The sequence below is a fragment of the Odontesthes bonariensis genome, chromosome 10 (assembly GCF_027942865.1).
Source record: "Odontesthes bonariensis isolate fOdoBon6 chromosome 10, fOdoBon6.hap1, whole genome shotgun sequence".
Classification (NCBI taxonomy): Eukaryota; Metazoa; Chordata; class Actinopteri; order Atheriniformes; family Atherinopsidae; genus Odontesthes; species Odontesthes bonariensis.
Window position 1 is genome coordinate 23,203,863 of NC_134515.1, and position 20,913 is coordinate 23,224,775.

At 40.0% G+C, this 20,913-nt stretch overlaps 1 protein-coding gene across 3 annotated transcripts in view; it reads left to right on the top strand.

The window, feature by feature from the left end:
* Positions 1-20,913, top strand: part of nkain4 (sodium/potassium transporting ATPase interacting 4) — a 49,222-nt gene that overhangs the window by 14,594 nt on the left and 13,715 nt on the right. For all 3 annotated transcript variants that reach the window (XM_075474689.1, XM_075474691.1, XM_075474690.1), the window contains exons 2-4: positions 6,635-6,772; positions 7,942-8,022; positions 13,422-13,622. In XM_075474689.1, the coding sequence (XP_075330804.1) occupies positions 6,635-6,772; positions 7,942-8,022; positions 13,422-13,622 (420 nt within the window). The remainder of the gene's footprint in view (positions 1-6,634; positions 6,773-7,941; positions 8,023-13,421; positions 13,623-20,913) is intronic.

Sequence of the window (20,913 nt, forward strand, 5' to 3'; positions counted from 1 at the left end):
TGCAGCCTCATCAGACAAAATCACCGTGAAGTTTGACTCAACTGTGCATGTAACCATGCTGACTGTCTCTTCCTCTTTATTTGAACCCAAGCAGAGATTGGTAAAAAAAAAAAAAAAAGGCCCTTTTGAGACTGCTGTTCTCTTCGCTCTTCTTCTTTGTGACAAATGGTTTTTAACAATGCTCTAAAACAACCTTACTTTGCATATGTGTCACATGTACTGAAATGTTTAAATTTCTGGGAGTTTTTCTTTTAAAGTCTTAAAATGTCCCCTACAAAATTTTGATGTTGCCCCTTCCACCTAGATCAATTGTCACCTTTGCATATGTCTACAGAGATCCATAACATCTAAATTGTAATCTAAATCTAATTCTCTGGACATTTTCCAGTGTGTGAAAAAGGCTGTAGGGCTGTATGGTGGTCGCCTCACAGCAAGAAGGTTTCTGGTTTAAACTCTGGCTGGGCCCTTTCTGTCTGGGGTTTGCCTCTTTTCCCTGTGCATGCGTGGGTTCTCTCCAGGTACACCAGCTTCCTCCCACTGTCCAAAAGCACGCATGTAAGGGTAACTGGTGATTCAAAATCAACCTTAAGAAGGCGTGTGCATGTTTGTTTGTCTCGTTTGTCTCTGAGTTGACCCTGTGACGGGCTTGCGGTCTGTCCAAGGTGTTCCTTTCATCTCGCCCTCTGGCGGCTAGGATGGACTCCAGCCTCCCGCAACCCTGAATTAGATTAAGCGGGCTTAGAAATTGGATGGATGGATCTAAAAAGCCTATATGTACGAAGATTCTCATCTTTGCATCAGAAGTGTTCCTTTTCGGATAAATTTGCCAAAATTAGAAGTATTTTACAAAAAGAAACAAAGGATGCAAAAAAGAAAGCCTGAGAAAACACTCATAGCTTGTGCAGTTTAAAGTTGTTTTTTAGATTGTATGTCTTCTTGTTAACCCCCTCCCAACCAAGTATCTACCGGCAGGCAGCAACATACCGGCAAGACAGGCATGACCAGAAGTGATCATTTGGATTTTGCAAAAAAAAATTGCCTTACTGGCTAATACAGTATGTTTTATATAAGGAAAAGCAATTAAAACCCTTTAGTGAAGCTATAGAAAGCCAAAGAAGGAGGTCCAGTTGTTTTCAATTCATCCTTTACATGTCCTGCTACTCATCTTTGTCCTATTTTGCTTGACTCATCAAAGTTAAAGACCTTAACTTAGTTGATACTGACTCATGCAGCCTAAAGTCAAATAGAATTGACACACACACACACACACACACACACACACACACACACACACTTGCACACATCCCGATGACACATCCAGTAATGTGTAACTAGCAGACATTTCACAGAAGACACACAGAGAAAGAGAAACACTGATGTGATTTATAATATCTGGAGGCTAAGGTGACGAGGTGCGGAAATGAGAGGGTCACCTCTATTCTCTCGCTCCAGGAAAGAATCACACGCTAACATCTCATCACAAACCCTTCCTAACTCTGCACATAACAAACTCCTGGCAACACAGTCTGCTGCATTTTTCTGGTCTCTGCCTGAAATCTAGGTTGGATGCTTAGGCAAAGCAAATGATTTTTCCTGGATTTCAGCTTCTTATCTTGTGCATACATGGGACGTCTTAATTAGCTCTCAAACGATGTAGATCAAATGTTTTTTTTCTCAAGAACCATGCGCTCCGATCATCTCATCCCTCTTACACGCGGCTCATTCTCTTTTGCCTTATGGTGTTCAAGAAGGTGGTGAAATGTTTTGGGACTTCATTTTGGAAAATTATTAACCTTTGATATTTTCATATAAAAAGTGTCCACGTGTTTATTCTTTAATGCCCTGCTTGTTTTTTCATACACACCTGAGTATATACACCAGCTAACATCAGAAGAAGCTGAATGGAGCTTTGTCATCCTATTCTTGGATCATAAGACTGAAGCGCAAAGCAGATGATGGTTTTGGAGAGCCATAAGAAAGAAAATTAAGAAAAAAACCATCGAGAGTGAGTGGAGAGAGAATGAAGGATGTGCAAAAGTAAGGGGCAAACAGGGCTTGTTGCATCCTGCTGCCATACTTGTCCCTTAATTGCTCAGTATTTATGGTGGGAGGAGTCATATTTGTGGCAGCATACTTGTCCACATATACACTACACTACACAACACACACTAAGAGATTCCGTCACTCTAGAGGGAGTCATTTGTGCTTGCCGGAGGTCAGTTGGAAGCTTTTACGGGCCGTTATGTAGCCAGCTCACTATTCCTGGAAGAGCATTGGTATCTTTTGATCAAATTCCGCCCCACTCTCCAGTAACTCTCTTCCTATGAGTTGTGGGCTAATTGTGCCATGTGGGTGATGGTGTGCGCCTGCATGTGTGTCTGGGTGGGCAGAGGCCTTTCTATCTTTGATTGATTGTTGTCATCTTGGTGGATTATTGAGTTAGCAGCGTACGTGATAGGCTTACTGCAGCATCTCAGTGGAGAGAACACACATTTATGGCCACACATGCTCACATTTCTCATACCTATACATATCTTTAACTCAATGATTGGGGGAAATATTTCAGAGGAAGGAATAGATGTATTTACTGAATACAGCATGGGATTTGAGGTGTGTGCATTGGATAGATGAGACAATATACTTTTTTATGCTATTTTGCTGAGAAAGTACAAGTAATGTCTCCACACTTCCAGGCTTTTTGTCACTGTAATGTTGAAATTTAACCAAGTAAACCCAGGTAAAAATGCTATTTACATTTCTTTTACCAAATAGAATAAAAGCTGTTTAAAGGAGACATTATAAGTTTTAAGCCTCATCGTCCACAACATGATACTAACATGATGCTAATTCATTTTGTCATGTTTGCTCCTTCCCCAGCTCTTTAATAGAGGATGTCTTTTACACAACCAGTCTTCGTGTATTTTATAGAGTTAGAGAAAGCTCACAGTTTGGGGGGGGGTGCTTTGGGGGTATGGTGTAAAAGGCCCTTTGCTACACATCATTCAGTCTCTTTGTAGCCTGAGTCAGAGCTTGGTTTGCATCACTACAAGGATAGCTGACTTATTTCCAGAGGCTGTTGGACTCAGCGAAGGCTGTCCTTGCATCTTTAGCCTCTTTCACATATCCGTTGCTCCTTGTAGGTGAAATGTTCTATAATAATCTAAAACTACATCAATATGTTTTTGCTCTGTATATTGGTTACTGTGTATTGTTGTACACACCTTGTACATTTTATATACATATATTTTTATTCTTTATTTTTTATCATTATACCCTATGTTACATGTTTGCACCTTACGCCACAGCAAATTCCTAGTTAGTGAACACTGTTCACTAACAATGGCAATAAAAACGAATTCTGATTCTGAATTCTGATTCATATAGTTTGTTTTTGAAATGTCACATTATGTCTTGAAAGAATAGCTAGGACGACTCAATGTCTGAGTGGTCATACTGCATACCACATGGGGTGCAAACAGGAGTAAGTTCCCGGGTTAGTCCCTGGATGCTGAACTTAATTGCTCATCTTATTACCATACTCTGTTTTCTCACACTTTCTGTCAAGAGGAAGGGCTAATGCAAGAAAAGAAATAAAGAATTAAACTGAGTAAAAAAAAAATATTATTTTCTCTTCATCTAGATGATCTAAACTCCACTAATGTTATCACTTTAAAGGGATCAGACCTTTCGTCACCGCCCCCAAAAAAACAATTAACTCGTCCCCGTAGCTCCATCTCATCTTTGTTGATGTCCTCCTACATAGATTTTATTGAACTCTCTCTAACTGTGACCTGCACATGACCAGAAGATGTATAACTCTTTCAACTTAATTCATTTACTTAAGTCCTTTTTCTATCCAGGGGATAGACGGAGAGAGGGAGGAGATGTATTCTTATTAAAAGAGAGGGAGGAGGGGTATTCTTTTTAATCTAAGGATATGTCATTCATGTGTTTCCTTTCAGGCTTTTTTTTTGCACCGATTTGCCTATGATGTTTCAATAAATTCTACATCCACCTTTTGTTTTGTCTCATGTCACTTCGCCTTGTTTTCGTTTTTCATCGTAAACGGCGTTATTTTTTCATGGCAAAGACATTTCTTGACATTGAATTGATAAAGCGGTGTCGTAGCTCACAGACCTTATCCTTTGTCGCTTCACACGCCCGCCTGTGGAGTTATTACCTTTGCCCTTTACGTAACGAAGGGTTCATTTTTAATTATCGCTCACCATTTGATCATCTCCCTACCCTGCCTGTCACTACTTCCCATCAAGTTGCTGGTAACATTTCCATTACGTTAGGGTGAGCAGCCTCCGCTGTGAGTGATGCGTGTGTGTTTGTGTGAATGTGCTCAGTGGTGTGTTCCTTTCATAGCAGCAGTGACATCCCTTCCTCATCCATCTTCAAACGTTTGGCTGTAAATGACATGTCAACACACACCCGAAACGCTTGTTTCTTGAGACACATGCGAACACACACACACACACACACACACACACAGACACAGGCGCTCACACTGGAACGAAATGGAATTGGATTGGCCATTGAATATTAATTAAATGTTTCACACCCTTTGCGTGTATTCTTTCCAAATGGAATTCTAATTGAGCCAATGCAAATTTGGACTCGAAGTGTTACAAGTTCAAATGACTTTTTTGTGTTTTCTGCTGGTACACAAAATGTTGTTCACAAATATCTAGGATGGAAGAAATGGAGATAGAAACTGAATTCATGTATTGCTTAATAAAAGATTACATCAATCTCCATTATGTAAAAAGACATCTGTCTCTAATCATTATAGATGATTGGAAAGGGTGAGTGAGCACTGGGAAGTGAGAAATTTGACTGTTCGTTGCAGGGTGTTTACCTCTGCTTATGCATGTGTGTGTGTATGTGTGTGTGTCAACATGTTGTTGGTGAACACATATTTTCTAAGTACCTAAGCCCGCTCCTGTGGTATTAATAAGGAAGGCCCTTACCTCTCATAAAATTCCCAGAGCATTTTCATTCTTGGTAGCCGTTGGCAGGAGGATTGGAAATAGTGATCTCCTCTTAAGCTCAGCAGGGGTCGAATCGATAAATCTGTCATTGCTTGTTTTATAAAACTTCTAGTCTTCCCCTCCAGGTGCTCCCACTGTTGAAAGCTAAACAATCACACAACTCACACATGGAGTGCCTCAATATCGGATCAGTCGCCAGTTGTGACGTGCACACTAATCTTCAACTGTCTTCATCAGTGCATCTAAATGTTCACTTTTTACTGTCGCTCTGCGTTTTTAACACGTCCCTCAATGACAAAAATCCATTTGGTCAAGGTCCATTGGTTTTAGACTGCAATGCACATTACTTTTAGTGTCATGTTAAGATTCATGTTATGAAAGAGTTCATTGTAAGCTAAACTATGAACGTTTTACTAACCCTTACCAAACCTTGTTGCATAAATTAAACCAGATTATGTGCTTCAACCAAACCAAAAACAGATGGACAGTGAAACTAAAAAGACATTTGTGTCTTACAGGACTCAATGTAAGATGCTTTGTCCTGGCTAAACAAAATGAAAAGGCCTCTTTTTCATATGGGTATCTAATCTGTGTTTCTTGAACAAATTATTTTTGTCTTATCCTACCTGCCTAATATGGACCTTGGAGCTTGTTCATAAAGCAGAATTTGCTTCAGCTATTAATATTTCATATGTTGACGCTAAACTTGTGATGAATGGTGTACCCTGCCTTTCACCCAATGGTAGCTGGGATAGGCTCCAGCCCTCAGCGACCCTGAATTGGATTAAGCGGGTATAGAAAATGGATGGATTGATGGATGTCGACGTCATCGTCTTTCACAGGATGGCAGAATTATATCATATGAGAATGATAACAGGTTTGATGTGACCATGCCAGGAGTGGTTGATAAATGCATGTTTTTCAGTGGCCAATGCTTATGTCAATGATTTAGACAGCAACACATCCCATGTCCGATACTATTTTCATATCTTTTTTTTTGTTGTTTTTGCATCAGATAAAATACAATCTAATTACATCAACAAATGTATTTCGATTTACTTCACTTTAATGATTTAACTCTGTTATGTCTGAATTATGTAATTCAGTGTGTAATTGCGTTGCTTAAGCAGATCTATTCTGATCGCTGTCTGCATTGTAGTTTATCACCTACCTAACATGTTCACACAAAAGACGCCTGCAGTGCAGCTTTGTCTGCTTTCATGTTTTGTTTATCAGAGCCAACACCAATTATTTCAATGGCAAATAATTGGCTGACTCATTAATTGGTCTGTCTTTAGTGTCAACATGTTGCTATATGTTCTCTGCCAAGCGGTGGAGAGAAAGGTGGAGGTATAATTCAGTGCTACTTGCATTTGAGTCGGATAATACAAAAACTGACCATCAGAATTTTGTGAAATTAGGTGGAGAATGACCAAAGGAAGAACCCATTAAATTGTGGTGAAGACGTGAATCACTTCTGTTACGATTAGGACAGGACCGTGCTCTTTGAGTGACCTGGTTCTTGCTTGTGAAGCACTAGTAACATCCTTGCAGTTCACCGCTGCTGCTGGAGAAGCTGCTTGGTTTCAATTTATGTTCTTAACCTCTTTTTCTTTTCTTTTTTTTTTATTCTTTAGGTGTTTGCTTTAGAAAGACAGGTGTTTGACTTCCTCGGTTACCAATGGGCCCCGATTCTTGCTAACTTCGTCCACATCATCATTGTAATCCTCGGCCTCTTTGGCACCATCCAGTACCGGCCACGCTACATTATAGTGGTGAGTACACATATCTTAAATCATATTTGACTGTGCGTTTTCTTGAAAAAACAACCTGTTCCTCAAACTGATTTCGTTAGGCAGTCACACATCGCTTCTCCCTCAGCCCTCTATATTAGTGCATACAGCACTGCAGATCGGACATGCTGTTTTTCCTCTCTAATTGAAAACTGTGCTGCACTCTTTTGTTCATTGTGCGACACCCTTAAATCACTCTAATCCCATGGTAATTAGAGCTAATTAAAGGGGGTGGGGTCTTGGAGGGGCTTAAGGAGCTCATCAGATTTATACTTGGCTTGAAGTTTCTGGACAGAGAAGGTCATTCTTTGCAGCAGAAAGAAAAGCATGTGCTGCCTGCTGTGCACATGGAACTTTAGAAATATGCTTTTAAGCATCTCAGTTTTTATTTGACACCATAACATTTATCTGAGACATTAAAAGCCTATTTTGAGCAGCATTGTAAGAATGTGCAGATGGCAATGTTCAAGGCAGGTTGTGGGGGCGAGAATGAAATTGGAGCGAAGGAAAAAAACAGTAAATAAAGAGAGACTAGGGAGATAAAGAATCATAAAGGAAGCCACACAGGATAAGATGAAAAAAACAGAGGAAGCAGGAGTTGAATAGAAGAGAGGAAGGAGGTGAAGTTAAAGCTATTGTCTCGTGTCAAGTGGAAAATGGGAGAGTGCAAGCTGAAGGGTTTCATGATTCAACATGTATGTTTTTATGGAGCTGCTGCTTTGCCCTCCGCTCTTCCTCTGACATTTTAAACACACATGTCAATGTAAGTCAGAAGATTTCACAACCTTCACTCTGATGACTCTGTCAGTGAATACCACCCAGTACCACTCTGTCTGTCAGCAGTTGGCTGTCTGACTGTACAATTTTCTAAACGATTGAGTCATGAACTTTATTCAGCCTCAGCAGTTTAAAAACCCGCAGCACCCGCAGGGCTCAAACAGACCTGCTGAACTTACTGGAATCTTTGTAAAAGGGAGTTTTTCATATTTATACATTAGTGTGGGGTTTCCATGTAATCCATGTACACTGGCCTCTGGCTTTACTTTGTTTAAGAGCTTATTCGTTAAGCTTTCAATTTATGAAGTAGCTGTTATTTTCTGTACCGTACAGTAGTTTCCCCTGAGCTAATTTGCTGTATGTTTGTCTTGAAGTACACGGTATGGGCCGCACTCTGGGTAGCCTGGAATGTTTTCGTCATCTGTTTCTACCTGGATGTAGGAGGCCTGTCCAAGGTAAGAGTTTCAAAATTTCTGTGTTCTTTTCTCTGAAACTTACATCATGCATGTGCCAGCTGAGTCAAGAGGGTTTGTCTGTACTATGATGAACACTCTTTCTAAGGTCACGGATGTATGCTATTTGGGGAGTAAAGTCTGATTTATATTGTGTCCAAGAGCCTTGTTAATAACACCACAGTTGTCTTTGGAGGCATCAAGAAGCCTGTCATGACAGATGAAAACCGATAATATAGCCTCAGAAATGATCCTAATGCCTATCCTAACTTCCAAGTGTCCTCTGAATTTGAAGAGCAGGGCATTTTAGACATGGTTCTTGTCAAGAGTGAACTCCTGTCCAAAATATATGCACAAATTATGCAAGTGTGGGTATAAAAGCATTACATCTACTGCTACTACTAACCAAGGAAATGTCGCCTGATGATGACCCATACAGTTGAAAAACAAACAGATCTTGTCAAGTGAGCTGGACGCTACCATCTTTAACATGGAGAAAACTGTTCTCATGGAAAAATACTGCAACTCAAAATACAGGAATTCTTCTCCTTTTCGCTGATACCTTCAAAGAAATTTTCTATATGGACAGGTTACGTTTCTGCCTGTTTTTGTCCCGGAAAAATGCCTCAAGTTCACAGTTTATGTTTTCCTGGAAAGTATTCAGCTTAATCCTGGCTTTGTGCCAGTTTTTTTTATTTTTCAATCACACCCAGCTGTGCCGATAAAAATGTTTTACAGTGTATGAACATAAACAAGTTTTATTCAGCTTTGTCACTACGTAACATGCATGATCGCCGTAATCCGTCAATCATCAGGTTTTTTTCAGTGTGCATCAAACAGAAATATCTTGGTGTGAAAATCCAACCATTTGCAGTGTAATGAATTTGTGACATAAGCACACAGAACAAACCAAACACTGGACAATAAATCACTCACTAACTTTGGGAACCTATGCAGCTCACACATACACTCACAGCTGCAACAAGAGATTTATAATTTGGCCTTGAAGAACGTTTTTTTTCGGGTGTTTCTGTTGACCTGTGGAGGACAGTCACGCCCTCTGTTTAGTTCCAAGAGCAAACTTAAAACTTATTGGGTAATAATCAGGAACAATCCCCCTTAGCTCTATGTGATGCACGTACATTAACACTTTTAATTCTCTTTGGCTCTCCTGCTGTTCCAGACAAGGGCCAGTGTTACGACTGTCACCTCTCAATAACTACTAACATTATCCATATTCAATTTCTCACTGTTTTATTCCTTGGCTTTTTTTATTGATGACTGCCTTGCCTAACTCCATGCTGACCACAGAGAATAATGGATTCATGTAGATGGATTTATCTGACACCTGCTCACACGGCCAAAATGAGTTTCAGAAACACCTTTCCAGGCTATAGCAACTTTGTCATTTTGTGATAGTCCTTGGCTCCATCAAGTGTGTCTGTCGTCCACTGCATAATTCAATGTGCGTTGAGTGTGTGTGTGTGTATATATGATATATGTGTGGGGTTGTGTGTTCCTGCGTGGTTCCTGCTAGAATAATGAGGCTTGTAGGGGCCAGCTGCTTGGGGCTGAGGCTGGGCATTAACCCGACAGATGGACCCAGCTTGGCCTCCGAGCTCTGCATATGGTGGCCAGGAGGAAAGCTGGCTGATGGAGCGTACACACACATATACACCCCATACACACATTCACGGCCAAACTTGACACATAGTCTTATGTGAGGACCCCCAACACATTATGTCATAAAACAAAGTCAAGTCATTCTTTCTGGCTCACCTTGATAGATGTTGACAGGAACGTACTGTAGGGTGTGTGTGAGCCAGGCCCTCAGAGTGAGGGGGCAGGTTGTCAGGGAGTCAAATGCCACATGCTCTGTCACCTCCGATTGATCCTTTATCCCCTCCCCCACAGTGCAAGACAGATAGACGCCTGCTACTCTGCACACACCTCTGTTTTAAACAGTTTGATACATTGCCCCTCTTTTTATTCATTCTCTCTCACACTGTGCATGCAGTGACTGCAGACATGGAGACTTTTGGCTTGTGTGATATAGTGTGCGATATTGCTTCTTATTTTTTCTTTTTTTTTTACCATTTTGGTTGTGTTGGTTTTCTAAAAAACAATTTACTTTTACAATTTTTTTTTATTACAAATCTTCTAAAAGTTTCATTTTTTCTTATCTCTTTTGGTAGAAGCAGAGAACAACGTATAAAATGTTGCACAAAGCAGATACTACTTTATCTAGATAGCAGAGATTAAACCTGTATAAGTAATGATACCTGAAATTGCCTAAACATATCTGGTTTAGATGTGAAAGGATTGAAATGAATTAGATATAATTCAGTCAAATCCAAACACTATTGCGGAGTGGACCCTACAACTAGTTGGACAATAAGAGAGTTGATGACATGAATCTGCACTGATCTTTTATTTCAATTGAAAACTGAACACTGATCATGAAAAACAGGTTTTGTCATTGACCTGTATATATGTTCATTTGAGAGCCTCAGAGCTTCTCAGAGTAAATCTGCAGGGGTTTGCCTGTATTACTTGGGTTATCAGGTTGGGTTTGTAAACTATATTAGCTGACGAAAGGAAAAATATGTTCCAAAGGAAAAATAGAATTTTGTTTTTAGATGTAAAAACACAAGCGAGGTTAAAGCATTAGTGAAGCTAGACCAACTAAGTTTCTGTATGCAAGAAAATGAATGTTGTGTTGTTCAGAACTTTTTGAATAACAATCTGAAAAAGATAGTATGGATTTCAATCTTAGTATATTTTCATCCACACTAGTTTGGATGTAGTCAAAAATAATTTCCAGCTTCATTTGCAGTGTGACTGAAGACTGAAGGTTTTGAAGTTTACAGAACCACATAGAACCACGCAGAGCACAGTCTTTCCAGCCCCTCAATTAATGAGCAACCAGTATGTGTGCATCTCTTAATGAAATTTAACTTTTTAGTTACAAGGCTGTCACCAGAATCTGAAAGGACTTCAATGTCCACTTACACTCAGTTGTGTTCCCCACTGTGATCACACAGACATATTTTTTTTTAATCTCTGTGTTTCAGAAATAAGAAGTTGTTGTTAAAAAGATTCTAATCAAAGAGATGTTTAGCTTTGTTTACCTTATTTTTTATGACTCCCAAGATAGGATTTTTTTCCCAAACATGCACTGACTTAATTGAAATAAAATAGTTGAACTATTATCAGTAAACCCAGCTTGAATCTATGATGTGAAGAGATTGATTCATGCTTTGGGGTGTGAGTGAGTATAACAATACCACTGCTGACATTAAGTTGCCTCAAGCCTCTTCAATATCGACTCCAGACGTACCGCAGTCACAAGTGCAGCTACAGCTTGGATTGAGATGGTTTCCCTGGCTCGCAGCATCAATCAAAAGCATCTGTCAAGTCATTAGTCCTTGCAGTCCTACACTGACCTTCAACTGTCCTTGTTTTTGTGACTTTGTGTGACAAATGTGGCAAAGAAAGAAAGAGACAGAGAGTGAATATAGGTCATTAGCAAGAAAAGAACGGGGATAATATGATTATTTTGTCTCCTATTGTATACTTTTATGTTGATGGCAAAGATATCTTATTGTAAGTAGTTGCTATCTTTGTCATTGTGTATGGGTTGTTGATCCGTTTTTGTGAGTGGGGGTTGTTAGGAATCAGATGTTTCCTGACAGCACTCGGTTTTGTTAATAATGCATGTCTTGTCACTGAGGGGCAGATGCAGGGTTAGATTGCTGTATTGTGGTATTGATTGGCATGAGCTTCAGTGCAGCTGTACGCAGGGCCCATAAGTCTGTGCCCAACATAAATCTCAATATGGTGTGCACGACACGAGTGACATGTTTTAAAAGCTGGCTCCAAAATTAGCATTGCATCTGTGGGGCATCTTTTAGCTTCGAAGCATAAAACATCACAGCAAAACTGTTGGGTGAGACTAATGCACGTCGTGCTCTATTATTTGCACGTGTTGTCCCTCCCAAAATATTTTGAATTTCACTTTTCCAGCTATGTAGTTTCTATCGATATATCTGTCTATGGAGACTTTTGTCCATAACCTAAAAGACTGAAGATCTGAAATTCCTATTATAGTGCCCGCAGCTATGAAAACACATATTTAGCATATCGACAACAATATCTCGTGAAGAGTTTTCATAAGTGGCATTTGTAATTTTTCCCTAAAAAAACAGACATTTTAAATGCAACTTTCCAATGTACATTGATACCCACCACTACTTGTGTTATTAGTAGAAAATTAGTATCTCAATAAGTATAACTTTTTGATGGACTGCACTGAAATTTTACAGTACAAAATAATGAACTGCACCACTATTGCCAGCCAAGGGTTGAATTTCAAGGTTCATCAGTGAAATGCTTTGCCATGGCTCAGATGTGCATGACCACAGTTGGATGAATCAAAATAATCTTTCTTTAAGTCTCAAAATTATGACCAAATACAAAAAAGAAAAGAAAAAACTACCACAAATTACAGCTGGGGACATTATTAGTTCAACAGTCATGTTGCTTAAAATGTCCAAAATCCTATTGAAAACTAAATCAGAAAGTACAGTTTATTCATTGTCCACATGCACACCACACTCTAGTTGTAGAGTAAGTTATAGATCTCAAACTATATTCCATAACCCCATCAGTAATCATCTCCCTATCATTTCTTTGTCCTCTCTGTCTTTTCCACTCCACCTGACTTGAAGAGGCATTTAGAGGGATGTTGACGATTCCATTATATTTGCTAGCCTCTGGCTGAGTTTTCTTCTGCAATTTTCTTTACAGCTGGGATGAGTGGAGTAGGTAGTCTAGGTGCCACCAGAAGGCTCCGCCGCCTGGTCTTTCTAATGGGCTGATCATAGGGTCTGGGAACGGCTCCAGTTGGGGACAAGCCACTGAATAAGGGGATTGTTACTGCAAAGCGAGAACATCTGGTCGCACTAAACACCCCCAAATACAATTTCCATCAATCTCAGCTGGAGTGGGTGATTATTGCAAATTGATGTTAACATGCTAACAAACAAATGAATGATAATGAAAGGGGTATTCGTTCTGTCTATCTGGTGTGAGATATGAGAATGCTGGTGTTTGCACTGTTTCGAACAAAATGCTAATGAAACAAAAGCCATGCAAACACTGTCTGAAAATAGATGAACCAACTCTTTGAGCAAAGGAGCGCAGCCATGAGAAAAGCATCCAGTATCTTTCAAGTTTTCAGGATAAAGACCTTTACATCTTAAAAAACCTGTGGTGTGATGCAACATTTGGTTCCAATTATATTCTATATATATCGTGTTCTAGATATCCTTCATGAAGAATAAATGAATATGCATAAAAGTTAATGTTGTTGTCTTTTTTGTTCTTTTTTTCTGTTCCAGGACAGCGACCTGCTGACATTTAACATCTCAGCCCATCACTCCTGGTGGCGCGAACATGGTCCAGGTTGTGTGAGGAGAGAGATGCCACAGGCTCCAGGGGTCCACACCACAGAGAGCCAATCCTACATCACTGTCATGGGCTGCCTCATGGACTACCAGTACATCGAGGTCATGCATAGCAGCACGCAGATTCTTGTTGCTGTGAGTACAAGTTACCAGTATCCATGTGAGGAAAGCACTGGCACATTCAATGAGGATACTGCACAGAAAGTATATGTGCTTATATCACAGGAACTCAGTCATATTACAGGCTGTGGGGTTTATGTACATGAGAGGTGAACATGATGGAAAGGAAGGTGATGTTTTCCCTTAAAGTTCTCCTCACAGGATATTCCCATGTTCTTCTGGTGCTTTGTCTAACTCTGCCTCCCTTCCTTCGCCCCTGGAGGTTGAATGAAAAAAATCGATCTGTTGTTTTGTCTGCCTTACACGAAGACATCCCAGGTGCTAACAGGTTCCTTAAACATAGGAAGGACTGTTATTATCCTGTTTATACAAGTCACTATCAATACATCAGAAACTTACATCCTGTCAGCATGCATATTTGCACACTCACACATATGAACAACAAGACCCACACGTGTTGGGTGCCAAAGCATTAGATTCTTGGGTTCAGATGTGCACAATGGCACATGTATCCATAGTTACATTCTCATACAGTTAGACTCCATTTCAAGGTACATACGCATTCCACCTATTATCACAGTCACTGACAGTCAGTCTGTGTCATGTTTCTACATGTAGAGTAGGTGGCAATAAGCGAAAAAGCAAAAGAGACACCAGTTGGTTTATTCGTGGAATAATTCAAACCTGGGAAAGCACTATGAATTTGGTTAACTGCGTGCTTTCAGAGGGACCCAGTGGTGAGAATCACTGAATTGTATTATTCATCCCATCACCCCCCTGGAGAAAGGGTAATAAAATGACTGACCTCACTTTACAGCTTCAATACTCATTAGCCCCTTTCACTATTGGCAATGTATTGGTTTACGGTTTGCCACGCTTGGACTTCTACTCCTCCATATAAGGAGATTGCAGCACCCGTTTGCCTACATTTGACATGGTATTGTTCAGCCAACCATTCAAATGTGACTCCATGAGAGCAGCTCCCTTCAGGAGAAAAGAAACTGGTGCTGCACTTCCAGAGTCAGTTGTGACATCATTTCCCTTGTATACTAGCTTCCTCTCAGGCTGAAATTGGAGCACAAAGATAATAGAACTTTGTTGTGTTCATAAATGTTTTGGTTTGTCGTTTTCCTTTTCTGGTTGAAAAGAGGAAGAGCACTTGCTTTGTCAGGCCATAAATGGCCTTTACCAGTGATGATATAAATGTATTTAATTATGTTAATTCGTATAATATAATGATATGAAATATGTTGGGATAGCTAAAATATTTTTAATTTAGTTAATTTTCATTTTATTCTCATTTTATTCAATATCATAGCTGTGACCAGTAGATGCAAGATTGCCAGTGTTGTGCATGAAGGCATTGATGGGTGCTTTCCTGAATGGCATTCATATTTTGCATACATTTTGTTTGGAATAAGGCTGATTTTAACTGAGAAATGTGTAGTGAGTGCAGCTCTTTCTCTTGGCATTGAGCAATGTTCTTGTCAGCAGTGAATGTGTCATGCTAATTTGTGTCTGCACTCCAGCGGAAGCCACCAACTTTGAAGTGATATCAGCTCCAATCACATGCAAAAATAATGCAGATATAGAACTATCCCAACTGCGCAAAGTCACTTACAGACTTATGTAGTTATAGACATGTGTAGAACAGTGCAGCAACATTCCCTCATCAGACAACATGGCCAAAACTGACAAAGGGTGGCACACCTAAACAATAGGAGGTTTCAGAAGAAAACTGTGTGGAAAAAAGAATGAGGCTTACCAGCTGACCAATAGAACACTGTACAAGAGGAAGCCAAAGGAGAGCATGTGCAATGTAAAGTATACTATAAGCTTTATCAAAGAGAAAGGTACTTGTAAAATCATTGTTTGGGGTTAAAGTGAACCCTTTCGGATAATAACCCAGTTACACAAGAGATGTAACTGGGTTATTCTCTGTCTAATGATGTCAGAGATGATAATGACCAAGTAGTTGCTGTCTGGCCAATTTGATGCATAATAAGGAAAGGGTTAACAACTTAGCACTGACATTTACTAAGGGAAATGGATGGACAGGAGAGATGTTAAGGTATAAATGTCAAGAAACTGAAGAAAGGGAAGTGTCTCGTTGTCTTATTGAAGGGGATTCAAGGTTACAGAAAAAGGGCCGTTAAATATTGAGTTTGGGCTCCAAGGCCCATGTTTCAATGAGATGAAAAATGTGTATCCATCCGCCAGTAATGGAGACATTTCTGTCATCCATCTGCTGAGATTTGTTACAGCCTAGAAGGAAATGACTCAGAAATGAAGCTTTAGATGTACTGAAGTCAGACCTGTTTTGTTGCTTCATCCTGCCCCCGGCATCTTTCAAGCAAAAAGTAACCTTAAAATTTAAAGGATGAGCTTGAAGCAGAAGCATCGTTTTCAAACTGGTATACTGTATTATTAATTTATCACTGAGGCACTGAGGGAAATTTTTTTTTAATCTTTCCCCCTCTATTTTTTCATTTCCTTCGCTGAATCCGCACATTTTAATAGCTCTGTTTTTTTGTTAACCCATGTTGCAATTATAACTTAATGTCCTATCAATATAGAAAGCAGAACATGTAGCTGTCTTTTTTTCTTCCCTTCATCCTCTTATCATCATCCTTTCTTCCTGTAGTATGTGCTGCTTTCACTGTTAAATAAAACAGTTGAATCAAAGGACACATCTCTGGTGAGATGGAGGGTTGTCAGAAAGAATAGTATGTGAGAAGAAGAAAACTGGTGCAAGATGTGATACTTCTGAGTTTACATCTGTAGAAGTAACTCTTACATGCTAAAAGGAGCAGTGAAGCATGTCAGGTGGTTGTCAGACCCACTGAGCTTGTAAGCCAACAGTCAAAGAAGGTGCTCACACAGAAGTATTGTTTGATTTAGGAATTGCTGCCACAGGGATTGCTTTCTTCTTTTGCACATTTATTCCCTGAAAACCTGCTTTGGGCGGAAGCTGATAATGGGAGAAAATGCAGTTTGCATCACTCTCTCTTTCCATTGCTCATTTCCTTTTTTTTTCCGTTTCCTCCTGTCACAGTCTCTCAGCTCGGTCTGTCTTCCTGTCTTTTTTTCATACCCAGATTACACTCTTTTTGACCTTCATCTTTGTCAAATTCCCAACAACCTAAATGACATTAAGTGATGATGTGCATTTTTTCTCTCTCTGCCTTTCTCACTCACTGTCGCTTTGCCTCCTTTTTCTGTCAAATCTCCCTGCTGTCTGTGTTAAAGTGGGACTTGTTTAGCACCAGTGGCTGGAGCGTGTAAGAGATTAAAAACGCCCTCTGGGTTAATTACAGAGGGTATCTGCTCAGTGCGGGCTGACCCCTGTGATTACTGCTTGAGGGTTTGCTTGCCCACAGGGTTGGTTCTTGTTTTGAAGTTGTTGAGGTTTACTGAGTTCAGCAGCATGAAAACAACACAACCCCTCGCCCAAGCTACCATCCATTCAAGAGGTCAGAGTTCTCTCCTTGATGAGTCCATGCTGTATTTTCAAACTCTAATGTTGAACAATTATCGCTGGTGCGGATGAATATATGTTTGTGAATGAATATATGTTTTTATGTATGCTGCAGGGTGAGCCACCTGGAGGATAATGGTACAATAATTTGTCCCGAATCAGTAAATAGCTGTGCGTTGTCTGGCTTAATAACAGCATCAAGCACCACTTTGTCAGCATTGACACTGCATTGTAAGATTTTAGGATTTGGAGACTTTTGATGGACTTGTGAGCAGTAATTAGGGCTGCTTTCCAAAACAGGGAGCTTAAGTGAAAGACCTCAAGACTAGAGGGGGAGAATTAGTCTCCAGTGGACCTCAGAGTTTGGTGTCAGGCTATGCAGTATCACGAAAACAAGACTGCCTGCTATTATGCTTTAAAGGCTGTCTTTTCAGACAGCTTTAATTGTTTTTAAGGATTTTTCAGCACTAGTTGCTGAAAGATTTATTCAAATGTTGCTTGACAGGAAATGGGGCAGAGAGTAAAAGGAAGGACATGCAGCAAAGGCCGGGAAAGCTGGGACTCAAAACGGGGACGGCTGCGTCAAGGAGCTTAAGCCTCTGCATATGGGACGCCTGCTCAACCCATTGAGCTAACCGGCACCCTATTGACAGCTTTAATTGTTAATCTCATAAGAAGTAAATGAATGTTTATAATATTATTTTTGATATAATGTTTGGCTTTTTTTTATTCACCTGTGAGGAAGCAAGAAGAAGAAGAAGAAGGAACTAAATAAAAAGTTGAAGTCTCGAGGAGTAGCCCTTCTCTGGTGCATTCTTTTTTTCTTTTTGAATATGTACCAGTTGTTTTATTTACCATCTTGTTTTTTCTTCAGTCTATCAGTTTATTGACCCAGAGAGCTTCATTTTTGTCCACTTCACTCACTCACTTAAACCTCATGTGAAATCCTCTGTAGTACTGCATGAGAAATTAGATGAATTACGTCTTTGCACAGCTTGTGAGTGATATTAGTGTGCTATTTTTATTTATTTATTTTTTTTACATGGTAGATGCAAATTAGCACCAATAATACCTAACAAACCCATGTGGTCTTAAATGCATGGCTCTGTATAGCCCTGTTCTTTGTGGGCCTGCTATTTAGATGGGGGGGTTAGAGAAGAACAGGTGGATGTGGTCTCAGCAGTCTCTGCCTCATCATGATTTATCATTAAACATGCAGCTGCCTACGCACAAACACACACATCTCATTTTCTGCATTTGATGCATGCACCTTTATTGCCTGGTGGAAAAGTCCCGTGTAATTAACCTACAGGACATCTACAACATCCCTCTCTCTCTGAGTCCCTTCCTCCCCTTTTCTTCCATATTTTTACCTAAAATTCCATTCATTATAGTGCATCCAGTGAGTTTTCTCCTGACGCTGAGCCCTAATCAATACTGTGTTAATTAGCTTGTAGATCGACTCAGATATCCGTCGCTACACACTAATGCAGAGGCCACTTGGCTGTAGACATCTCCAGAATGCTGAAAAGACAGACAGATATAACACTAAAAAATTATTTGTCTAAGACTGCAAGTAACGATTAGTGTCTTAAAAAAAATCAATGTCACATGGTTTTAGTCTTCTGCTCGTCTCATATAATCTCATAAAGGGGTTCAATGTGAAATGAATTGATTTTAATATTGATCAGATCTAAACCTACAAATATGTTAATCCAAAAAGCTGCTGTTCGCATCTCTTCACATTGAGCCACTGTAATGACAAGATATTGTGCCATGCTGGTGGCAAAGAGGGATGGTGGTTTTGTTCCGTCATTCACAGCCATATCTGGCTGTGATATATAGTATAAATCATGTCAAAATTATTTTCCTTTTTATATGCAAAATAATATAGCTCAAGATTTAAAGATCCAACTATTTTACTGTCTCCCTTGCTTCCAGTTTTTATCTATGATGACAGCACAGAACATAAGATATGCAACATATCCAGCGGATTGATGGTTATTAATGAGTGTGCATTGTCAAAGGTGGTAATGTGTCTTATTTGGCAGGCACACTCAGCATAAACCTGACCTTCATTAGCCTATGCAAATACACGTAACCCTTTTTTCTAGCTCAGCAGCCAACCCTCTTCTCACTCACACATACGTGCCTGAGACTTCAACTTCTTTTTGGCCTCATTATCTTTGGGCAGAAGCACAAATTAAGCTGAACTATTGCAAATATCTTTTCTAGTTTCCCTTCAGCATTATAAATTATAACTGAAGTTTCAAACTAGTAGATAACTTCTTTGTTTTTTTTTTCCAGTATCCCGCCAGCAATTAACGTTTTATTGTGCTTGATTATATATTTGATTGTGAGGATTTTGCTCATTGGCTGCACAGTGGTGTGGTGGTTAGCACCGTCGCCTCACAGTAAGAGGGTTCCTGGTTTGAATCCCGGCTGGGGCCTTTCTGTGTGGAGTTCGCATGTTCTCCCCGTGTATGCGTGGGTTCTCTCCAGGTCCTCCGGCTTCCTCCTACCATCCAAAAACATGCATGTTAATTGGTGACTCTAAATTGTCCCTAGGAGTAAGTATAAGCGTGGATGGTTGTGTATCTCGTTTGTCTATGTGTGGCTCTGTGATGGACTGATGACCTGTCCAGGGTGTCCCCCGCCTCTCGCCCAATGACAGCTGGGATAGGCTCCAGCTCCCCCGTGACCCTGAGTTGGATTAAGCGGGTATAGAAAATGGATGGATGCTTTTTGTTTATTCCTACTGGCCCATAATTTAGGAAACAAAGAGGAAAGTGGTGCAGAAAACAGAATCTAAACTGGAAAGCACAAAATGTTGGACAGAAAGACAACTGAGGAGGTTTGTAGATTGCAGAGTGACAGTAAAGTTGTGACCTGTGTTGACAAAGTGACTAATACATAGAATTCCGAATGGAAGGGAAAAAATGAAAATGATTGGCAGCTAAATGAGTTGGCCTTACTGTGATTGTGTCCTTATAGATGGGCTGAGTATAAGTCACTAAGGACATGCGGGGGCTTTATGAGCTTAATTAATATGACATTCATTTCTAAAATGATCCATGAACTCTTGCAGTGACAGGGGGACCTCAGTGAATAAAGCATGGAGGGATATGTGCAAGTGTGTGTGTATGTATATCTTAAAGAGAGAGGGAGTGTTAAAGAAAGTAATTTCATTATCTTCAGTTCAGGGCACTTACTATGCAGCTATAGATTATTGGAATTGTCACTTGTTATTGAGGACATTGACCTATATTGGCTGCCCCTTCCAGCAAAATGCCACCAAGTGGAGACTTTTCTGATCTTATTAGCTCCCAGAGCATGACGATAAATTTCTAACTGTCGGCATTCATAAGCAGGAGAATAAGAGATAAAAGTGATTTCCTGTGGCTGACCTTTGACAGGCACACTTTACTAGCTGTTCCCTTTATTGACGATCAGTAAAGCGGTTCCTAAATACTGCCACATTGACTAAGAATTTCTTTGCAGCATTTGTATTCTTTGTGTTGGAACTGGCAACCTACCTTTGCTGAAAAGTGTCATAGTGGCGGAAAGACTTTATTACAGTTGACTTTAAGGTAACAAGTGCATATTGGCTTAAAAAATTGCAGTGTGTAGTTGCCTTTGCACAGACGAGACCAAAGTGGAAATGTTTGGTCATAATGTGCAGCATCACAGTGCATACCAGCAAAAACACCTCATACCATCTGTCAAGCGCAGTGCTGATGATTTGGGCAGCTACAAGACCAGCTGCAACAAAGAATTCTAGAGTCAAAGTAAGTCCACCTGTGTGACAGCTAAATCTTGGCAAACATT